The following is a 24,740-nucleotide window of genomic DNA, read 5'->3' on the forward strand; positions in this document are numbered from 1 at the left end:
TTGTGGGAATTGGAGGAAGGGGAGGAAGTAGTATGTGTTCAGTTGACCACCTTGAGATTTTAAAACCACAAGTTCTATTACTAAAGAGATAGATATATGGTATAATGCAAGATTTATACACATGCTTAACCAATATCTCAAGTGCCCAAAAGAAATGCCACACTTTAGATGGTACATTCTTATTTTCCTCCTCAGGAAAATACAGGATTCTGCTGTAGAAGAAATTAAGAATCACTGCTATAATCTGCACAGCTATGCCTTCTGCTCAGTAGTCCTTGTGTGTGTCTACCATGTAGAATACCTTCTAAAGACAATGAAAGCTTCCATTAGTAAAATTTTTCTATATTTTTTAAAGTCCTTAAGTTTGTATGTTCCATGTGTTAGATTATTTGAGAATCTGTCAAGTATTTGCAGAGGTGAGTGAAGGTTATAAACAAGAAGGAAAATTGGTCAGATTGTCATTTTGTTTAAAAGTAAAGCAGATTCAGATCACTTAGAGAGACTCAAAAAGATATTTTCTCTTGTAGAAAAGTGTTTACTTCTGACATAGACCAGCATTCACATAAAACTATAGCTTATTTGTAGATACTACCTCTTTTTTCTTTAATATTTCAGCTCAAAATTTAATTTTTGAAGGAGCTCAACTACGCAATGCAAAGTTGAACTGCTTTATTTTGATTTCAGATGATGGGGCGCTTCTTCAGTGGCTTGGCGCAGTCAGGGGCCTGGTGCTGCTTTGATGAATTTAATCGAATTGACATAGAAGTTCTGTCCGTCATTGCGCAGCAACTCATTACCATTAGGAACGCCAAAGCGGCAAAGGTAAGGCACTGGGCAATCGACTTTCAAGGTAGCAATCCTTAAGTTTGTCATTAACTCACAGAATGTTACATTTTAGGAAGGAGATGCTAAAAATGTTAGGGAGGAATCCTGGGGATCCCAAGGGGACCTTGGCTCTCCAGAGCTCACTGGACTGGAAAATCCAAGGAATATGGGGTCAGATGAAGATACTGAGTGGTCCTGTCATTTAAAATTTTCTTTAGCTCCTTATAAGCGTGTCTCTAGAGAAGGGATTTCATATTCAGAAGCTGATGGCAGTGAAGGTTGGGACCAAGTCTCTAACACTCTGTGTTGACCTTTGGAGATCTGGTCACAATGGGCAGCACTGGTGTTCAGCCTCTGCAAACCAAAACAGCACTGCTCCAAGCCCTGTGAGGGCCCCCACTACTCCCTTGGCCCTTTCAGAAGAGCCCCAGACCTCCTCTCGATCCACCAATAAGGGTTCATCCTGGCACAGCACAGGGGACTCTGGACTCAGCTCTAGCTCCAGAGGCAGAGGCTGTCTCATTGGAAGGTGCCCTGATAAGAGTTGTTAAATATTTTGATTATCGCCCTCTGCAAAAAAGTGAATTATAGAACCAATAAAAAGAAATCATGACTTGGACTATAGTGAGCTACTAAATTGTGTAAGTCATTGTGGTATGTGCTCACACTTATTTCATCTTACACCAAACCTATGTGAAGTATATGTCATTTCCCCCAAGGTAATAGGTGAAAAGAATTCAAAGTTAAAAAAATATTTTCATAGACACCAAAAATTTTTAGACCCTAAAGTCTAAGCTCGCTTATCTGTACTCCCTCTTGTTCCCGCATACTCTGGGGAGGCCTATATTAAACACAAGATCTTTAAATACAGAGATAGCATAGTCTATATTGTGCAAGTTATTATCATCTGGCTGAGCAATTCACTGAAAGCAAAGTGTATGGAGTAAGGGGACAGGGACCAGAGAGAGTAGAGGCAGGATTGAAGCTTTGCCCACTGGAGAGCAGCTACGTGAGGACAGAGGAAGACAGGAGAGTGTCTGCAAATAACCAGCCTCGTCCTCAAGCTGCCAGTGCCAAATGAGACCGTTGGAGTGGGGTATATCACTTGGAATAGATAAACTAAACCACAGAAATTGAGAGGTTTGCTAGCACAAGCAACCATTCAGCAGCAGCAGACATGGTCTCCAGTTGTACCATGCATTCTCTCCTCCAGGCTGTGGCACATACCCTACTCCATCCTGGTCTTCCCTGTATTCCTCATGTATGTTGATAGCACCTTCATCTAGTGGCCCAACTGGAAACCTGGAACTCACCTTGGATTTGACCCATCACTATCAATCCCAGAATCTAAACCATCACCAAATCTTGTTAGTTTTATCTGCTAGATGCCTCTCCTCCCCACTTACACCTCTTGAATTCTGGCTTTCATCATGTCCCTAATGATCATTCCTTACTGGTCTCCCTGTCTGTAGCCTGTCCAACCTCTCCACTGCCAATTTTGATCCTATCACTCTGCTTAAAAGTCTTCTCTGCTTCCCCCCAAACATGGGACAAATCTAAATTCCTTAGTTCAGTGTGCAAGACTCCTGATGCTCAGGCCCAGCCTAGCTATGCTTTCTGGAACTTTGCCCTTTAGCAAAGTAAATTGCTGGTCATTTCCAGAACATGCAGTGTTGTTTCTTGCTCCTGCTCCCTTTTCCTGGAATGGCTGCCCCTGTTCCTCCACCTGAAACATCCTTCTTCCTTCTTCAGATCCCAGGCAGGTTGCCTACTACCCCCATGGGGGTAGTAGTGGGCTTTGCACACACCTGCACTGTAGCATGTGTTGCACTGTGTGGTCATGGTTTCCAGGTTGATTGCAGACAGCAAGCCTGGGAGTTTCTGGAGATCTGAGGCTCCTTCAGCTGTGTGCCTCCATGCCTCACCTATTGCCTCACCTGCAACAGGTGCTCAACAAGTGTTTGCTGTTAAGTAAAAGTGAAGGGGTGGTGACAAAAACAGTGACAGTGGGGCCTCAACAACTCAAGAACTAAGATTAGGTTGGAATTTCTTGGGGAATACCAGAAAGTGGGAGTGGAGCAAGTTTAATGGTCAGTAAGTCTAAGATGAATTTAAAATTAGTGGGTCGTGGTGGGGCGTGCCTGTGGTCCCAGCTACTTGGCAGGCTGAGGTGGGAGATGGGAGGATTGCTTGAGCCTGAGATGTCAAGGCTGCAGTGAACTCTGATCATGCCACTTGCACTCCAACCTGGGAGACAAAGCAAGACCCTGCCTCAAAAAAAAAAAAAAAAATAGATAGTTGAATTGAAGAGGCTCAGTAAATGTTCAGACCTAGAGGATTTCAGGACTTGGCTAGGAATGAAGAGACAATTTGGGCAAGTCAGGTGCAGGGAGGCAGAAATCAGGAAACACAGAGCCCAGAAGAGATTGGAAGTAGACAGGACAGAATCAGAAATGTTCCCTGTTGGTCCAACAATGGTATTCAGTAGTCTTTGCTTTAGTACTTCATTACATGAGTCTTGTATTCGAGTAATAATTAGGTGAAAACTTTTACAAGTGTCTGGAAGAATGCTAACTTATATTTTATCTTTGAACAGCTCTCTAGATTCATGTTTGAGGGGCGGGAAATAAAGTTGGTGATGACTTGTGCAGCCTTCATCACAATGAATCCTGGCTATGCAGGCAGAACTGAATTGCCAGATAATTTGAAAGCCCTGTTTAGACCATTTGCGATGATGGTTCCAAATTATGCCTTGATTGCAGAGGTGAGCATCACATTATAAAGCAGCAGAAATGTAAACTTGTTTATTTTATTTACCATTTGATTCTATCAAGGTAGAAAGTTTCCTTTATGAATGCCCCTAGTAATGGTTACACATTACTAGTGTAGATATGATTGTTATCACGTGGAATGTTAAGTTCTGCATGTTTGTTTGTTTACTGCTATAGCCATAATACGCAGAATGGTATCTGGAATATAATAGGCCCCTAAAACTGGAAAGAATCAATGAATTTAATTAACCAGTTCATTGGGGTTTTTCAGTTCCTGTCTAGGAATTAAAATGTCTGGATTGATTACAAAAACACAGATTATTTTTATTTCTCTTTGCGCATTATTTTTTACTGGAGTCAAGGGATGTTGGGTAGAAGCCTCCTCACTATGAGGTGGTTGGAGATTGGCTTATAAGTCTGTATCAACTTAGTCAAAAAATAGTAATCATTAACAAATTATTTATAATCATGTTTGTTTTTTCTGTGTCTACTTAGGCATCTTTCTATTTACACTGGCTTTAAATAGACAAGAATTTAAATGCTAGCCAAAGATTGATGTATTTGGCCAAGCACAGTGGCTCAGGCCTGTAATCCCAGCACTTTGGGAGGCCAAAGTGGGAGGATCGCTTGAGTCCAGGAGTTAGAGACTAGCCTGAGCAACGTGGTGAAATCCCATTCCTACCAAAAATATAAAAATTAGCCAGTCTCATAACCCAGTCTCAAAATAAATAAATAAATATTTAATTAATTAAAAATAAAATAGTTCTTTAAAAAGAATTGATACATTTAAATTTTGTACTTTTTTACAAAAAAGAAGCAGGGTCTCACTATGCTGCCCAGGCTGGAACTAAATGGAGGTCAGCAATCCTCCCACCTCAGCCTCTGAGTAGTTGGGACTACGGGCACATGCCACCACATCCAGCTAAATTTTATACGCATTTTTCATGGCACTTTTTATTGAGGTATAATTTATACACAATAAAGAGCACAGCTCAGTTAATTCTTACACATGCATTCATCTGTGTGACCACCAAGACCAAAATATAAGGCATTTTTAGGACTCCAGAAGGCCCCTTGTGTGCTCAATGCTGCATTTCATAACAAGGGACACTACCCCTTTAGGATGGAATTTCTTAGAACGGATCACTCCTTTGGCTAATAAATTCCTGTGATAACAGCTAATTTCAAATATTCTTCTATGGGAAATAAAAGTAATTTCTTAAGAATAGAGTAGACTGTGCCAAATCCTATCATTAGAAAAATTACAACCTCTATTAGGGTATTAGGTCTTTCTTGCATTGCCATAAAGAAATACCTGAGACTGGGTAATTTATGAAGAAACGAGGTTTAATTGGCTCGTGGTTCTGCAGGCTGTACAGAAAGTGTGGTGCTGGCATCTACTTGGTTTCTAGGGTGGCCCTAAGGAGCTTTTACTCATGGTGGAAGGTGAAGCGGGAGCAGGCACTGCACATGGTGAAAAACAGGAACAAGAGAGAAAGAGTGGGTGGGGGGTGCCCCACACTTTTAAATGACCAGATCACAAGAGAACTCACTCACTATTGCAAAGCAGCACCAAGCCATGAGGGATCAAAGATCCACCCCCATGACCCAGACACCTCCCATCAGCCCCCATCTTCAGCGCTGGGAATTATAATCCAATGTGAGATTTGTGCAGGGATAAACATCCAAACTATGTCAATTAATATAATGCTTACAGCAGCTCAGGGGTCACCCGTACCCACTGTGGGCATGGTGGGGTGGGGGGCAGTTAGGGCAGGTAGTGTCTTTACTCTTGACCCTCTCTACAAACAGGGACAATAAATGACTTGCTCATTGTCCCAACCTGGTAGGAAGAAAACCAGGTTTAGAGCCTAGTCCAACATGTTGTCCACATCTCATGCTTTGTCCTATTGTTATATTACTCAGTAATGGATTGGGCAAATTTAAAAGTCTAGGCTTCTAAGTGCTATTCCTATTATTTTTAGAGTTTAAATGAATTAGATTGTGTCATCAGTAATTTTTTTTTTTTTTTTTTTTTTGAGACAGAGTCTGGCTCTATCGCCCAGGCTGGAGTGCAATGGCACGATCTCAGCTTACTGCAACCTCCTCCTCCCAGGTTTAAGTGATTCTCATGCCTCAGCCTCCTGAGTAGCTGGGATTACAGCTTCTGCCACCATGCCTGGCTAATTTTTTGTTTTTTTTTTGTTTTGTTTTGTTTTTTTGAGACGGAGTCTCGCTTTGTCACCCAGGCTGGAGTGCAGTGGCGCAATCTCGGTAATTTTTTGTATTTTTAGTAGAGATGGGGTTTCACCATGTTGGTCAGGCTGGTCTCAAATTCCTGACCTCAAGTGACTCACCCATCTCGGTCTCCCAAAGTGCTGGGATTACAGGCATGAACCACTGCACCTGGCCTGTCAGTAAATATTTTTAATCACTACTGTGTGCAGAGCACTGTGCTAATCAGCAGGGATAGAGCAGGAAACAAAACAGACACCAGTAGAAATTCTGCATCATTCCATATTCTGCATCTGAAACCAACTGCAGTGTTTCAGGCAGATTATAAATAGAAAAAAGGCTCCACTTCCAGCTCCACTGTCAAAGACACTAAGCATCATCTGATTAATTTAACCAAGGATGCAGAAACTTGTCAGAAGAAAGGCAGAGGAGAGGCTGACAACCTTTGCGTGGCTTCCTTTGACTCCTAGGGAAACTAAGGGAGCTGGTGGCAATCACTGTCCACTAGGGTGGTATTCCTGTCAGATCAGAGAAGCTTAGTTCTTGCTTTTGTACTTGGGCCTAATAACACCATCCAACTTTCATGATGGGAACATTTTCAAAAACTGGGCTCTCCTGCTCCTTGAACCAAATGTCCCCAAAGCTACATCTTCATCTATAGAAGGAAAACAGAATCAGTGCCTAGGTATCCCCATACAATATTCTGCCTTCCAGTTTCCTGTGGCACAGAAAGCCTTTTTCCCTTCAATCTTTATGTTTCTTTATTAAATGACATAACTTGGGAAGGTATAATGCTTAAAGTCAATTTTGAATATGTTGGTATCACGCTAATACATTGTTATCAATACAATATAATAAGCATTGCATTATTTTTTTCTATTCTAGGTAATTCTATATTCCGAAGGATTTGAATCCAGTAAAATATTAGCAAGAAAAATGACTCAGATGTATAAGCTTTGCAGTGAGCAGCTGTCTCAGCAGGATCACTATGACTTTGGCATGAGAGCTGTGAAGTCTGTCCTGGTCATGGCTGGGTAAGAAACCAAAGTAGCCAAGAGTGAAATCCCAAACCACGTGATCAAATGCATTAAATGGGTAACTCAGGAAAGGATCTCAGACAGTAAATGATTAATAAATGTTGGCTGCTGCTGTTGTCATCATTCTTACCTTGACACTCCTGTGACAGAGTGACACAGGCTCTCTCTCCTTATCCTATGACAGTTCTTCACTGTGAGTCCTAACACGGTTGTCCTCAACAGAAAATGATCCCCAGCTAGGCTTTGGATAACATTCACTTCCCCTGAACTCAAATTCAAACATCGGTCTTTTGTGTACAAAAGCCTTTACCACCATGAGATAGTATGACTAGACTTAAAAGACACACACACAGTCTGTTATGCATATGCAACAAAGCCAGTCATACATATTGCCTGAGAAAGCCTCAGTTTAAAGAAACTTCATCATTCCAATTCAGTTCAGCTTATGTCTTAGATTTCACCTCTGTCTTTATAATGTGGCCCAAGCCTAAGCTTCTTTCTAGTATCTAGTAAAGAAAGTCTTTCCTCTTCTCAGGCCCCATCTTTTCTCTTTATAACTTCTTGAAACTACTGTATCTGGAATCCCCAACTTGTCCAGAGTCCCTGAGGAGACCTATTTTATATCTAGTCCTTCCTCTCAGGCTATGACTCACTGGCTCAGGTTCTGCACATCCAGGAACCCTCTGCCTGGCTCCTGCATCACTGGGCTCTGCACGAATCTCCCTGCACTTTCCTACCCTCTGTTCTATCTTTTAACCTCTCAGATATAGTATGTCCCCTCTTTACGGGATGAGCATTTAAGGACTAGGAATACTAAGAAGTTGAGATACACTTGCACTGAAGGAGCACAACTACAGTCCAGTGAGTCATAGAGACAGACCAATGTGCAGTCATGTAGCTGCGATGCAGGGAGGGCAGCAACAGGGCTGCACCCACCCGAGGTTCGCTGAGAAGGAGTATAGAGGACAGGAGCTTTCTAGAAAATGGAGTCACTGGGCTGGATTTTGAGGGGGAAATAAGAGCAGGTAAAGAACAAGACAAGATATTCTGGGCAGGGAGAAAAGAAAATCACAGGGATAGAAATCATCATGGTGTATTCAGGAAACTATAAATTCAGGTTGAATAACATCGGGATTGGGGAGAGTGTTGAGAAGATGTCCTTGTCATTCTCTTCAAGGCTGCATAGCCATTGCAGGACTTGTCAGTATGCTCTGATGGAGATGAACGCTGAACACATGAGGGAAAATGATCTTCTGCTTCTAGCAGGAATCCTCAGGGGAAGGGCTCTGCCCTCCCCACAGGTTTAGAAAATCACATTCAACCTTACGTTCTTGTGGTATTATCCGAAATATTCCTTTAAATTTAGATCTTTAAAAAGAGAAAACCCAGACCTAAATGAAGATGTGGTGTTGATAAGAGCTTTACGAGACTCCAATTTGCCAAAATTTCTAACAGATGATGCTCTTCTGTTCAGGTAAGTTTCTAGATGTTACCAAGTAAAATATGGCTATCACGTAGAGGCAAGTGGTAGTCTTTTCTTCAATATTTCTTTCTCTAACAAGCTGAAAACTGTCCTATCTTTTCTGGAGAAACTTATTTTGCAGTTTAAGAAATACTCATTTAAAATGAAGATACTAAAGTTTGGGCATAATTACAATCATTTGTGTTTTTTCGTCAAAATGTTTATCACCAGACTGTGTGCTGTACAAATTAGCATTTGGCCATAAGTTCCTGACCTAAGAGAAGTTTCTGACTCAAAAAAAGTCAGACTTGGGGTTTAACATAAATACAACTGCTTTTATCCATTTCGTTGTTTGTTATTTAACTTTATGTTTCTCTAAGTTTTACATGTATATAGTTTTTAAAAAATACTTTCACAAATTAGTTTCATGGAAAGCAACAGTCCCCGGCCTTTCACCAACTCCCACTTCCCAAAGACAATCATTTTCCAACTCTTTTATTTATTTATCTTGCTATCTCCCTCCAAACTTCTTAATACCATTTAGACCATTTCCTTTTCTTTCTTTTTTTTTTTTACTTTTTTCAGTGGTTTCCCTAGATTTTGCAATATACATTTACAACTAATCTAAGCCCACTTTCAATTAACACTATATCATTTCATGAGAAGTGTGAGTACCTTATAATAACAATCCTATTTCTCCCTTCTATCCTAATTCCTCCCTTCCATCCCTTGTGTCATTGCTGTCATTCATTTTGCTTGTATATGAGAATACATAAGCACATAAATAATACATACCTAGGCATACATAATCACATACATTGTTGCTATTACTATTTTGAACAAACTGTTATCTGTTAGATCAATTAAGAATAAGAAAAATAAAAATTTTCATTTTACCTTCAATTACTCCATCTTCCATGCTCTTCCTTTAGGTAGATCAGAGTTTCTGACCTATGTTATTTTTCATCTCTCTAAAGAACTTCTTTTAATATTTCTTGCAAGGCAAGACTACTGGCAACAAATGTTCTCCATATTTGTCTGAGAAAGTCTTTATTTCTCCTTCACTTCTGAAGGATAATTTCACAGGGGACAGAATTCTAGGTGGGTGGGGTTTCCCTCATATGTTTCACTCCACTCTCTTCCTGCTTGCATAGTTTCTGAGGAAAAGTCAAATGTAATTCTTATCTTTGCTCATCTATAGGTAAAGTGGGTTTTTTTTTTCTTCTGGCTTCTTTCTGTATTTTTTTCTTTATCTTTAATTTTCTATGGTTTTAAAATGACCTGCCTCAGTATAATTTTTAGGTATTTATCCTGCTTAGTGTTTTCTGAGTTTCCTGGATCTAAGGTTTGGTGTGTGACATTAATTTGGGGAAATTCTGTTATTATTCTTTCAAATATTTCTTCTGTTCTTTTCTCCCTCTCTTACCCTCTGGTATTCCCACTGCACACGTGGTACTCCTTTTGTAGTTGTACCATGGTTCTTGGGTATTATGTTGCTTTTCCAGTCTTTATTCTCTTGACTTTTCAGTTTCAGAGGTTTCTATTGAGGTACGCTCAAGCTCAGCAATACTTTCCTCAGCTGAGTCCAATCTACTAATAAGCCTATCAAAGGCATTCTTCATCTCTGTTATAGTGTGCTGGTTTTTATAATGCATTTCTTTTTGCTTCTTTCTTTGGCTTTCCATATCTCTGCTTATATCACCCAGCTGTTTCTGTATGCTGTCCATTTTATCCATTAGAGCCTTTCACATATTAATCATCATTGTTCTAAATCCCTGTCTGATAATTTCAGCATCCTTCCCATGTCCACTTCTACTGCTTGCTCTGTCTCTTCAAATTGTGGGGGGTTTTTTGCCTTTTATTATGCCTCATAATATTTTCTTGATAGCTGGACATGATGTACTGGTTAAAGGAACTGGGCCAAAAGTAAATTGGCTGTAAGTAATGTAGTGACAAGATGCAGCAGGAGGGAAAATGTTCTATTGTCCTAGGATTAGGACTCAGTCTTTTAATGAGCCTGTGCCTTTGAACTGTAAGCTTCATCAGTGTTTCTCACTTTTTTCTCCCCCTGTTAGGTGGCACAGGGTGGCTACTGTGGCCTAGAGTTGGGTAATTCCCTTCTCCCAGTGAAAGGCTAGAGCCAGCAGGAGTCGATGTTTCCCTTCCCCCAGGTCTGTTAGGCTCTGACAAAACTCTAGCAGGTTAGGCTCTGATTAACTCTCCTGGCTTCTTATTAGGAACAGCAGAGTGCTCCAGCCTATTTCAGAATGGTTTCTCTTCCCCTCCCCTGCCAGAAGCATGAAGAGATTTCTTTTTTTTTTTTTATGTGATGTTTTTTTCATTTCCAACTTTTATTTTAAGGTCCAGGGTACATGTGCAGGATATACAGGTTTGTTACGTAGGTAAACAAGTGCCATGGTGGTTTGCTGCACAGATCATCCCATCACCCAGGCATTCAGCTGAGCATCCATTAGCTATTTTTCCTGACCCTCTCCCTCTTCCCACTCCCCACCCTCCGACAGGCTCCGGTGTGTGTTGTTCCCCACAATGTGTCCATGTGCTCTCGTCATTTAGCTCCTACTTATAAGTGAGAGCATACAGTATTTGGTGTTCTGTTCCTGCATTAGTTTGCTAAGGATAATGGCCTCCAGCTCCATCCACGTTCCTACAAAGGATATAATCTCATTCCTTTTTATGGCTGCGTATTATTCCAAGGTGCATATGTACCACATTTTCTTTATCCAGTCTACCATTGATGGGCTTTTAGGTTGGTTACATGTCTTTGCTATTTTGAATAATGCTGCAATGAACATACACATGCATGTGTCTTTATAACAGAATGACATATTTCTTTAAGTATATACCCAGTAATGGGATTGCTGGGTCAAATGGTAGTTCTGTTTTTAGCTCTTTGGGGAATCACTAAACTGATTTCCACAGTGGTTGAACTAATTTACACTCACACCAACAGTGCAAAAGCATTCTTTTTTCTCCACAACCTCACCAACATCGGTTGTTTTTTGACTTTTTAGTAATAGCCATTCTAGGTCGGGTATGGTGGCTTGTGCCTGTAATCCCAACACTTTGGGAAGACGAGGCAGGTGGATCATCTGAGGTCAGGAGTTTGAGACCAGCCTGACCAATATGGTGAAACCCTGTCTCTACTAAAACTACAAAATTAGCTGGGCGTGGTGGCACATGCCTATAATCCCAGCTACTTGGGAGGCTGAGGCAGGAGAATCACTTGAACCTGGGAGGTGGAGGTTGCAGTAAGCCAAGATTGTGCCATTGCACTCCAGCCTGGACAACAAAAGTGAAACTCCATCTCAAAAATAATAATAATAATAATAATAATAATAATAGCCATTCTAACTGGCATGAGATGGTATCACATTGTGGTTTTGACTTGCATTTCTCTATTGATCAGTAATGTTGAGCTTTTTTTCATATGTTTGTTGGCCACATGTGGTGTCTTCTTTTGAGAAGTGCCTGTTCATGTACTTTGCCCACCTTGTAATGGGGCTGTTTGTTTTTTCTTGTAAATTCGTTTAAGTTCTTTATAGATGCTGGATATTAGACCTTTGCCAGATGCATAGATTGCAAAAATTTTCACATGATGGGATTTCTCTCAGATATTTACTCCAAGAACCTGGCTGAGTTCCTAGAGGTAAAACTCACAAAAGATGTGCCCCTCCACCCAATGCCCTGGAGTTTTTAACTCTCAGACATCTCCACATCTAGCCTCAAGCAATTTATCAATTACAGCTCACATTTTCCTACCCTGGCACTGGCTCCCATACTAGTTTGTTGTAATCCTGTGTATGTGACTTTCTGTGTCTCCAATGTTGAAGGCAGAGGTATCTACAGGCATACCTCATTTTATTTCACTTCATTTTACTGCACTTCACAGATATCATGTATTTTACAAATTGAAGGTTTGTAGCAACCCTTCATGAAGCAAGTTTATCAGCACAATTTTTCCAACAGCTTGTGTTCGCCATGTGTATATGTGGCAATTTTAGTAATTCTCACAATATTTCAAACTTTTTTATTATTGTATCTGTTATGGTGATCTGTGATCAGTGATCTTTGATGTTACTATTGCAGTTGTTCTGGGAGCACCACAAACTGCACCCGTATGTGACAGCAAACTTAATTGATAAATGTGTGTGCTCTGACTGGTCCACAGACAGCCATTCTCCCATCTCTCTCCTTCTCCTTGGGCCTCCCTCTTCTCTGAGATACAATAATATTGAAATTAGGCCAAATAATGACCCTACAATGGTCTGTAGTGTTCAAGTGAAAGGGAGAGTCACACACCTCTCACCTTAAATCAAAAGCTGGAAACAATTAAGCTTAGTGAGGAAGGCATGTCTAAAGCCAAGATAGGCTGAAAGCTAGGCCTCTTGTGCCAAATAGCCTAATTGTGAATGCAAAGGAAAAGATATTGAAAGAAATTAAAAGTGCTACTCCAGTGAATACATGAATGATAAGAAAGAGAAAGTAACCTTATTGCTGATATGGAGAAAGTTTTAGTGGTCTGGATAAAAGATTAAACCAGCCACAACATTCCATTAAGCCAAAGCCTAATCCAGATCAAGGCCCTAACTCTTTTCACTTCTATAAAGGAGGAGAGAGTGGTGAGGAAGCTGCAGAAGAAAAGTTCAAAGCTAGCAGACATGTGACTGAATTGCTGCAATCTCATAATAAAACCTGCATGGATGAGGAGTTGCTTCTTATAGATTAGCAAAGAAAGTCATTTTTTTGTTTGTTTGTTTGCTTTGAGATAGTCTCACTCTGTCACCCAAGCTGGAGTGCAGTGACACAATCTTGGCTCACTGCAACCTCTGCCTCCCAGGTTCAAGCAATTCTCCTGCCTCAGTCTCCCAAGTAGATGGGACTACAGGCACATGCCACCAACCCTGGCTAATTTTGTATTTTTGGTAGAGACAGAGGTTCACCATGTTGGCCAGGCTGGTCTTGAACTCCTGGCCTCAAGTGATTAGCCCGCCTCAGCCTCCCAAAGTGCTGGGATTACAGGTATGAGCCACCGTACCGAGCCAAAAGTGTTTCTTGCAATGGGATCTACTCCTGGTGAAGTAGCTAGCTTCAAACTTCTTTTCCTAGCTAGCTTCATGAAGGTTCCTTCATGAAGCTGAAGCAAAGAAGCTATTTCCATAACATAAGGTACAAGGTAAAGTAGCAAATGCTGATGTAGAGGCTGCAGTAAGTTATCCAGATCTAGCTAAGAACACTGATGAAGGTGGCTACACTAAGCAACAGATTTTTAATGTAGATAAAACAGCCTTCTATTAGAAGATGACGCCATGTAGGACTTTCATAGTGAAAAAGGAGAAACTAACGCCTGGCTTCAAAGCTTTAAAGGCCAGGCTGACTCTAGTTAGGAGCTAAAGCAACTGGTGGTTTTAAGTTAAAGCCGATGCTCATTTACCACTCCAAAAACCCTAGGGCCCTTAAGAATTACACTAAATCTACTCTGCCTGTGCTCTAAAAATGAAACAACAAGGCATGGATGACAGCATGTCTGTTTAGAGAATGGTTTACTGAATATTTTAACCCTTTTCCCATTTGCCCCAAGAGTACTCGCTGGCAGCACTTGTGGCTGTAGAATTTAACCCGAGATAACTTTACCATGAATTATCTCACTTTTATTATTATTTTCACATTGTTCTAGTATATTGACTTTGGAAACAAAAGGCATCATTCTATAGCATTCTGTTTTTAGTAGTGGTATTTCCGCTTACAAAACATAGTAGTTCTTGATCACTGAAAATGTCAAATCCTAGAAAGCATAACATTCCTATGCATGATGTTAACATTGTTTTTTTAATAGTTGTTGGCCCAAGATTCATTTGATGAATCTGATTTTTCCAAAATAGATGACTCTGATGATTTGGATGATTCTAATGCTAGTTCTGTTTAGAAATAACTCCAAGAACAGTTTTTATATTTTATTTTCACACTGAAAAAGCAGTCAGATTTGCTTCAGCCTCAAAGAGCATGTTTATGTAAAATTAAATGAGCGCTGGCAGTGAGCTGCCGTTTTTTGTTCTAAATGAGAAAAGGGCTAAATCACCATTGAGAGCTACTGCTCAGAAAAAAACAAAAAACTCCTTTTAAAATATTACTGCTCATTGGCAATGAACCTGGTCACTCAAGGCCTCCGAGGGAGATGTACGAGGAGACGAATGTTGTTTTCATGTCTGCTAACACAACATCCATTCTGTAGCCCATGGATCAAGGAGTACTTTCAACTTTCAAGTCTTATTATTTAAGAAACATATTTTGTGGTGCTCTATCTGCCATAGATAGTGATTTCTCTAATGGATCCAGGCAAAGTTAATTTAAAAACCTTCTGAAAAGGATTCATCATTCTAGATGTCATTAAGAATATTAATGATTCATGGTAAGACAGAATGTCAACATAATAAGAGTTTGGAAACAGTTGATTCCAACCCTCATGGATGACTTTGAGGGGTTTAAGACCTCAGTGGAGGAAGTAACTACAGATGTGGTGGAAATAGCAAGAGAACTAGAATTGGAAGTGGAGCCTGAATATGTGACTGAATTGCTGCGATCTCATGATCAAACGTGAATGGATGAGGAGTTGCTTCTTATGGATTAGCAAAGAAAGTAGTTTCCTGAGATGGGATCTATTCCGGTGAAGATGCTGTGAACGTTGTTAAAATGACAACAAAAGACTCTGACTGTTATATAAATATAGTTGATAAAGCAGTGGAAGGATTTGAGAGAACTGACTTCAATTTTGAAAGAAGTTCTACTGTGAGTAAAATGTTATCAAACAGCATCACATGCTACACAGATATCTTTCACAAAGAGTCGATGAACATGGCAAACTTTATTGTTGTCTTATTTTAAGAAATTGCCACAGTCACTCCAGCCTTCAGCAACTACCACCCTGCTCAGTCAGCAGATATCAACATTGAGGTAAGACCCTCTGCCAGCAAAAAGAGTACAACTTGCCGACGGCTCAGATGGTCATTAGCCTTTTTTAGCAATAAAGCATTTTTAAATAAAGGTATGTACATTTTTTAGACATAATGCTGTTGCATGCTTAAATGACTACAGTATAGCATGAAGATAAATTTTATATGCACTGAGAAACCAAAAAATTCATATGAGTTGCTTTATTGCTATATTCACTTTATTGTAGTGGTCTGAAACTGAACCCACAGCATCTCTGAAGGATGCTTATATATAAATATACGATTAAGTTTCGCAATGAATGGTAATACCTTGTTCATAAGAGGAGCTCATATTTTCATTTATCATGTTCTTTCTTCCTTTCTGATGCTCCAAGTTTGCTTCTTTCATCATTTTCTTTTTGCTTAGAGAACTTCCCTTTAGCCATTCTTCATGGTAGATCTGCTGGCTACAAATTCATTTCCTTTTCCTTTATCTGAGAATGTCTTGATTTCCCTTCATTCCAGAGGGATATTTTCCCTGGATATAGGATTCTGGAGTGACAGTTCTTTCAGGACTTGAAAGCTGTTGTACCATATACTTCCCAGGTACACCATGAAATTCTGTGCAGCCATAAAAAGGAATGAGATCATGTTCCTTTTCAGGGACATGGATGAAGCTGGACACAATTATCCTCAGCAAACTAACGCGGGAACAGAAAACCAAACACCACATGTTCTCACTTACAAGTGGGAGCTGAAAAATGATGGGTTGATAGGTGCAGCAAACCACCATGGCACACATTTACCTATGTAACAAACCTGCACATCCTGCACATGTACCCCAGAACTGAAAATAAAACATTTTTTTAAAAAGATGTATGACTTCCTGTCAGCCTCCATGATCTCTGATGAGAATTCTGTTGTCATTTTATGTGTTTTCTCCCCTGTTCGTAAGATGTCATTTTTTTTTTTCTGGCTGCTGCTAAAATTGTTTTCTTTGTCTTCCATTTTTAGAAGTTTGACTATGTTGTATCTTCATATGGATTTCTTCGAGTTTATTCTGAGATTTGATCAACTTCTTAAATCTGTAGGTTCATGCTTTTTGGCAAATGTGTGACATTTTCAGTCGTTATTTCTCTGAATACTTCTTCAGCTCCTTCATCTTTCCCCATCATTTGAGACTCCAGTGACACAAATGTTAGGTCTTTTGTTATATTTCCATAGGTCCCCAAGGGCTGCTCATTTCTTTCTTCAGATAATATTCTCTGTCTTGTTCAGATTGGGTAACTTCTATTATGCTATCTTGCAGTTTACCAAATCTTTCCTCTATCCCTTCCATTTTGCTCTTGAACCCATCTGTTGATTTTTTTGTTATTGTATTTCTTCAGTTCTAAAATTTCTAATAGGCTCTCTGTATTTTTTTTTTTTTGGCTGAGATGTCATTATATTCTTTTGTTTCTATTGTGTTCATAATGGGTCCTTAAAACGTTTTTATGATGTCTATGTTAAGATAATGATCTCACCTGTGTGTAGTCACATGTACCTATAGTCCTGGCTAGTCAGAAGGCTGAGGCAGGAAGACTGTTTGAACCCAGGAGTTCAAGGCCAGCCTGGGCAGTACAGTGAGACCCTATCCCTTAAGAAATAAAATAAATTTGTCAGACAGTTTTAACGTTTCTCTCATCTCAGTGTTAGCATCTATTGATTGTCTCTCTTAGTTCAATTTGATATCTTTCTGGCTTTTGATATGATGAATGATTTTCATTGAAACCTACTTATCTGAGGTATTATGTTATGAGACTCTAGATCTTATTTAAACTTGTTTTAGCTGGCTTTTCCTGATGCCACACCAGCAAGAGAAATTAGAAATGCAACTTTGTTACTGCCAGGTGGGGATAGAATTCAAGCTTTATTGATATCTGGTGGGAGCAGTCATTTCTGCTGTGTAGAGGTGGGAGTTCCAGCTCCCTGGCAGTCCTCCAGTGATATTGTCCTGGATAGAAGAGTAGAAGCGCCTCATTACTGCTCCCCACGTGACCTCCACTGATGCCACAAGGGAAGACAGCTTTATTACCTCTGGACAGTGGTAAAAGTCCTGACTCTCCACTGAGCCTCCTCTGATTCCACCCGTCAGAGAGAGGAAGGGGTGCTTCCTTATTCCTGGGTAGGGCTGGAAGTCCAGGCTTCCCATATGGTCTCCACTAATACCAAAGGGGGCATCATTACTTCCCAGTGAGGATGAAAGTACATCCCTATTTGGCCTTCTCTGACACCGTGGCGGAATGAGAGGAGGAATTTCAGGAGACTTGTTAACACCCTAGCTAGAGTGGAAGTCTGGGCTCTGCACTCAGTGTCTGCTGGTGAGGGTAGGAATAAATACCTCAGGATTTTTCTGTGGTGTTTGGTTACAGTAGAGCAGTTATTGCCTAAATGTTTTCTGTCATGCTGGGCTGCCCCTTTCCTGGTCCTTTGGATAAAGACAGTAAGCTTTTCCTGGGGCTTTTTTTTTTAATCTGTGCCCATTGGCATTTCTGGATTTCCAGGATGTAAAAGACAAAGAGACACAAGGGACTCGTCACTGTGTTATTGCTTGCATCTTAAGGTACCTAGCCAGTCTGACTTCTCTCTACCTTTCAGAGTCTTCTTTTATTTATTTTACTTAATGTACAGGGATTTTAGTTGTACTTAATGGAAGGAATAGGGAAAAGTAAATCTGTTCCATCTTTCTGGAGAAATAAGTTGGTTGACACTTTCATGTATTACCTTTAATACATTTCTATTTTTACAGCTGTTGCTTTTTCAATTCGTTATATATCATGAGCATTTTTTTCATGTTAGTATATATGCATGAGTCTATTTTTTTTTACTGCTGCTAGATTGCTATTATATAAGACGGTACTTTGAGACATAATAAACCTGTAGAACTACTTTAATGTGAAAGGTCTTACATATGGACATTTAGATTTTTTCCTAATTGTTTTCTACTCTAATAATGAATATTCCTATACATATATCTTTGCACACGTATGATATTTCTACAGGGGAGATTCCTGGAAGTAAGTTTCCTAGGTCATAGGGTTTGCACATTTTTTATTTAAATAGATTAAATCAAATTGTCCTCCAAAGATGACTTACCCTTTTACATTAACATAAGTGGTTTTATGAAGGCACCTGTTTCCCCATAAGTGTTTTAAAGAGAGGCCAAATGTAGTAGCCTAGTTTAATGTTCATTTCTTTAACTATTAGAGTCATTGGGCATCATTTCCTATGTTCATTATTTATTTATAATTATTATTCTTGGAGCATGTTCCTGTTGTACTCTTACTTATTGATTTATAGAAACTCATAACCTTTATCTGATATAAACATTGGAAATGTTTTTCTAAGCCTCTCATTCATGCTTTAAGTTTGTATATAAAGCTTTTTATCTCACAGAAGTTTGATTTTTGTCTGTTTTTCTTTTTTCACTGTCAACTTTTTTTTACAGTTGTAGGTTTCCTGCCTTTCTTAGAAAGATCGCCTTACCACAATGTTGCAAAGTTTAGCTCTTGTACTTTCTTCTAGTACTTTCATCACTTTATGTAAGGTTTTAACTGTATCACAAATGTATTTGTGTATATAATATGAGGTAAAGATTTAGCTTCTTTTTTCCCATAGAAACATCTCATACTGTTTCCTATAGAAATAGTCGAATTTTTCCTTCCTCCCTTCTTGCATGATACTAATTTTAATTATATATTCATCTTATTTTTCTGAATAGCCACATACAGTTAATGAGTATATGTAAGTGATTTTAGGAAAAGTTGAGCTATAAATTTAATTTTTAAATATAATTTTTAAATAATTTTAAATTTTTAAGCGAGATATTTTATAATTTTTTTAATAATTAAAAATAAGTTCATCACCTTCTATATGTTTGGTACTATGCCATGTACTGTGGGAAATACAGAAAGAAACATAAGAGATACCGCTTACTCCCAAGAAGCTCCTAATATACTTAGGAACATTGGTCTACTATACAGGAAACACAAAATCATGCATGATATTGGAGAAATGATAGATTCTGGTACAGCACATAGGACAAACTAATACTGTACATGTTCAGAAGAGAAAGATCAATGAGACACAATAAGACTCATAATATTTCATTGATTGTAACAAATATGGGAAAATATCAATGACCAGTTCTTCCTAATTGATTTTATTTTTGTTTTGACAGTGGAATCATATCTGACCTTTTTCCTGGAGTCCAGATTCCAGAACATGATTATGGTATTTTACAATCAACAATTGTGGATGTCATGAATGGACAAAATCTTCAGCCTGAGATGTGTATGGTTAGAAAGGTGATACAGTTTTATGAAACTATGCTAGTAAGGCATGGTGTTATGTTAGTCGGGCCAACAGGAGGTGGCAAGACCACAGTTTACCGAATACTAGCAGAAACTTTAGGGACTTTACAAAAACTCGGGATAGAAAATCCCTTTTACCAAGCAGTTAAAACATATGTTCTCAACCCTAAATCAATTACCATGGGTGAATTATATGGAGAGGTTAATAACTTAACCTTGGAATGGAAAGATGGTTTAATGGCACTAAGTGTCCGAGCAGCTGTGAATGATACTTCAGAAGACCATAAATGGATCATCAGTGATGGGCCAGTAGATGCTCTTTGGATTGAAAACATGAATACAGTGCTGGATGATAACAGGATGCTTTGCCTGGCTAACAGTGAGAGGATTAAACTCACACCTCAAATTCACATGCTTTTTGAGGTAAGTGTACACATTACTGTGGAGTGAAATCATTCATTAAATTGGCATACTGTCATTACATCTTTTTCTCATACTGATGTAGCCTTTACTATCTATAATGTCTATTACTGTGTTCTGTTTACTTACTTATTAAGTCATCCTTTTGTAAAAGGTTGGCAGTCAAATCTCAAATGTTCTTTTCTCTATAAATAGGAAGCACAATAAATTCTGGCTTCCCTGAGAGAGGGAGGGAGAGAGAGAGAGAGAGAGAGCAAGAGAGAGAGAGGAGAGCTTTGTATCATTTGAAATGCATTTTAAATTTAAAAATTATTATATTTAATAAAAATAAATTATCCCACTATGATATGAATATTTGATGAGGGATCGGGAGAGGTATGTGGACCAAGTACAGGTACAAACGTTATGAAGGATGCCACCTGTGTTCTATTCATTCATCAAATACTGATTGAATGCCTACTACGTGCTAGGGATTCTAATACAAGAATGAAAAGGAGAAAAGAGAAAATCAAAGAGAAGAAAGGAAAAAATAACTAGCCCTGCCCATAGAATTTGACAGTATCCTCCTGTACTTGTGCGAATTTTTTTCACCTTGTACCTCATTTAACTTTCTTCCTCCATTTCTAATTACTTATTGCTCTCCCACTCTCTTCCACATAAAGCCTTTCAGTGTTAAGTTAGACTTTAAAATAGTGAATCATTTTATATGTGTGGACACTGAAGTTGGAGAAATATGGAACTATCATATTAGCTGTTTCCTGTTCAACTCTTTTCAACTTTAGGTGCAAGATCTGCGGGTTGCCTCCCCTGCAACAGTCAGTCGATGTGGAATGGTGTTTGTGGATCCTGAAGAACTGAAATGGATGCCTTATGTTAAAACTTGGATGAAGAGTATTTCTAAAAAAGTAAGTGCAATCAGATATTTCCCAATATCTCCATCTGTCAGGACTCACGTTGCCTTCTAGTGCACAAATAACAATAGGTTAAGGACTCATGGTGCTTGATTGTAGGGGACTTCATTATTTTACCTAGTCCTCCCTGTGAATTCTTGGAATCCTCCAGGAATGTTTATATACTCCCCACATCTGTCCTCATTTCTTGTTACCCCAGCCTACCAGCCTGCCTACTCACCCTGCCTCCTGCCTATTCTGCCTGGCTTCTCCCCAGACTACAAACACAAGCCACTTTTTTGAGTCCCTAAAATCATAGCTACAACAGCCTGAGGCATTGAGACTTTGCAGAAAGCTTGGGAGTAATAAAAGGAACCAAAATGAAGAAAAAGAATATTTAAGTCCAGACCCTAATTGTCATTGTTTTTGGATTTTCAGAGCCCCTAACACCTATGACAGCCAAAGATAAAAGAAAACCCATTTACATCCTACCCCAATTGTAGGTGCAAGACCTAAGACACATTCTAACCTCAGAGGTACAATTCCACCCAAAGTGAAGGAAAGCTTATACATTGTCATTCAAAACAACTCATTTTCGTACTACTTTCTGTAGCTTCTCCATTCTAACACAGGATTTTTCTCTTTAGCTTAGCTTAACAAGTAGTCCTTTGAGATGTTTCCCCCATATCTCATCCCCTACTCCAAATAAGCCATCTTCATCTCTGCCTCTCCCCCTCCAAAGATGAGCCAGAAAACTATTGTTTTCCTCCTTTTTAGGCATCAACATTTTAAGAATATTATTGTCTAGTCTCAGAGTACCTTATTAAAGACAGTAATTCTCAGAATTGAGAGTTTATCATTGGCTACCTTAAGATTTTTAACTTTTCTGAATTCACTTTTTAAAAAATTAACACATTTTTGTGCTTAGGGCAGTTTTAAGTTTATAGAAAAACTGAACAGAAATGAGAGTTCCCATGTACTCCCTCACCCCCAAACAGTTTCACCTATTATTAACACTGCATAAATGGTGAACCAGTGTTGATACATTATTATTAACCAAAGTGCATAGTTTACGTTAGAGTTCACTCTGTGTACAATTCATGGGTTTTGAAAAATGCATAATGTCAGGTTTCCACCATTATAGTATCAGGCAGAATAGTTTCATTGCTCTAAAAATCCTCTAAGCTCTACATATTCATCCCTCCTCCCCATCCCTTAACCCCTGCAACCACTGATCTTTTTACTATCTCTGTAGTTTTACCTTTTCTCGAATATTATACAGTTGAAATCATATAGTACATAGCCTTTTCAGACTGGCTTTTTTCACTTGGTAATATTCATTTAAGATACTTCCATGTCTTTCTGTGGTTTGGTAGCTTATTTCTTTTTAGCATTGGATAATATTTTTTGTATGAATGTACCACCACAGTTCATGTGCCAATTCACCTACTGAAAGACATCTTGGTTGCTTCCAAGTTTTGGCAATTATGAATTAAACTCTTAATAAGCATTAATGTGCAGGTTTTTGTGTGGACATAGTTTTCACCACATTTGGGTAAATACCTAGGAATGTGGTTGCTGAATTATTTAGTGTATGTTTAGCTTTGTAAGAAACTGTCAGACTGTCTTCTAATGTGGCTGTATCATTTTGCATTCCCACCAATAATGAATGAGAACTCCTGTTGTTCACATCCTTGTCAGCATTTGGCGTTGTCCGTGTTTTGGATTTTATGCACTCTAATGGGCATGTAGTAGTATCTTGTTTTAATTTGCAATTTCTGATGACAAATGGTTTGAGCATCTTTTCATATGTTTGTTTGCTATCTATGTGTCATATTTCGTGAGGTGTCTATTAAGGAAGGTCTTTGGCCCATTTTTAAATTGGGTTGTTTGTTTTCTTATTGTTGAATTTTAAGAGTTCTTTATATATTTTGAATTCAATTCTTTATCAGATTGTATCTTTTGCAAATATTTTCTCCTAGTCTATGGCTTGTCTTTTTATTTTCCGAACAATACTCTGGTTTCTCTTCCGATTGTATAAATATTTCATCTTCTATTCTCGTAACAGTGTGTTTCACAGACTAGAAGTTAATTTTAATGAAATTCAACTTACCAGTTTTTTCCCTCATGGATTGTGTCTTTGGTGTCATACCTAAAAAGTCATCACCAAGCCCAAAGTCATGTAGATTTTCTCCTGTTATCTTCTAAAAACTGTATATTTTGTGCTTTACACTTATAATCCATTTTCAGTTAATTTTTAGGAAGGGTATAAGGTCTGTGTCTAGATTTGTTTTTTTGCATGTGTATATCCAGTTGTTCCAGCACCATTTGTTGAAAAGACTGTCCTTTCTCCATCGGATTGCCTTTGCTTTTTTGTTAAAAATCAATTGACTGTATTTATGTAGGTCTGTTTCTGTGCTCTCCATTCTGTTCCATTGATCTACTTGTCCATTCTTTCACCAATAACCCACTGTCTTGATTACTGCAGCTGTATAGTAAGTCTTGAAGTTGGGTAGTGTCAGTTTTTCAACTTTGTTCTTTTTCTTCATTGTTGTGTTGGTTATTCTGGGTCTTTTGCCTTTCCGTATAAACTTTAGAATCAGTTTGTCAATTAATCCACAAAGTAACTTGCTGGAATTTTAACTGAGATTGTGTTGAATTTATAGATAACATCAGAGAAATTGACATCTTAAGACTATTTAGTCTTCCTGTCCATGAATGTGGTATTTGTCTCCATTTATTTAGTAGTTCTTGCTTCTTTCATCAGAGTATTATAGCTTGTCTTATATAGATCTACTACATATTTTGTTATATTTATAGTTAATTTATTTTTGGCACTAATGTAAATTGTGTTATATTTTTAATTTCAAATTCCAATTGCTCCTCACTGGTGTCTAAGAAAATGATTGACTTGTATATGTTAACCTCATATCCTGCAACTTTGCTATAATTACCTCTGAGTTCCAGTTTTATTTGTTTTGTTTTGTCAATTTAGATAGATTTTCTACGTCGACAGTTATGTTATTTGTAAACAAAGACAGTTTTATTTCTTCCTTCCCAATCTATATACCTTTTATTTCCTTTTATTGTCCTATTGCATTAGCTAGGACTTCAGGACAACGTTGAATAAGAGTAGTGAGAGGGGCTGAATTCACTTTTAAATATTTGGAAATTATTTTTCTACCTTACATAGATATTAAAATGTTGTCTTCTGTGTTTCTTCTTTTTCATTGTTAATAATTGTGAAAGAACATCAATATAGAAGAGTGCATGAAATATGTATTGGCAGCTTAAGAAATAATTATGAAATTAACACCTCTGAACCCATTGCCAGACCAAGAAATAGAACGCAATCAACTACCCATAATTTCCCCTATGTATCCCTTCCCAGTCATAAAAGGTTTCCTTAAAATTTAATTGTTTAATATGTTGTGATAGTTATAGCCTTTGGTCTAAAGGTTACTTAATATATAGAAATATCCAGATTTTAACCAACCTAATTCTAAACTTAATTATATATTTATCAGGTCTTGCTAAACTATCATTTGTTTCATTTTCAGCTGACTGAGGAAACCCAAGAATATATATTGAATCTTTTCCAACATTATATTGATGAAGGTTTACATTTTATCAATAAAAAGTGCAGCCAAGCAATTCCACAAGTGGACATCAGCAAAGTTACTACACTCTGTTGCTTATTGGAGTCCTTGATACTTGGGAAAGATGGAGTCAACTTGGCAATGGTATGAAGAGTTTTCTTACCGCTATGAAGCTAGAAAAATTAGATTATTGTATAAGTTC

At 38.4% G+C, this 24,740-nt stretch overlaps 1 protein-coding gene across 6 annotated transcripts in view; it reads left to right on the forward strand.

Annotated features, from left to right (window-relative positions):
* The window catches only part of DNAH6 (dynein axonemal heavy chain 6), a 342,612-nt gene that overhangs the window by 159,691 nt on the left and 158,181 nt on the right, over positions 1-24,740 (forward strand). For all 6 annotated transcript variants that reach the window (XM_058428736.1, XM_058428735.1, XM_058428738.1 and 3 more), the window contains 7 exons: positions 685-822; positions 3,422-3,589; positions 6,717-6,865; positions 8,235-8,342; positions 19,497-20,052; positions 20,832-20,954; positions 24,500-24,682. In XM_058428736.1, the coding sequence (XP_058284719.1) occupies positions 685-822; positions 3,422-3,589; positions 6,717-6,865; positions 8,235-8,342; positions 19,497-20,052; positions 20,832-20,954; positions 24,500-24,682 (1,425 nt within the window). The remainder of the gene's footprint in view (positions 1-684; positions 823-3,421; positions 3,590-6,716; positions 6,866-8,234; positions 8,343-19,496; positions 20,053-20,831; positions 20,955-24,499; positions 24,683-24,740) is intronic.

This window comes from Hylobates moloch, unplaced genomic scaffold (genome assembly GCF_009828535.3).
Source record: "Hylobates moloch isolate HMO894 unplaced genomic scaffold, HMol_V3 SCAFFOLD_15, whole genome shotgun sequence".
In the NCBI taxonomy this organism is placed as follows: Eukaryota; Metazoa; Chordata; class Mammalia; order Primates; family Hylobatidae; genus Hylobates; species Hylobates moloch.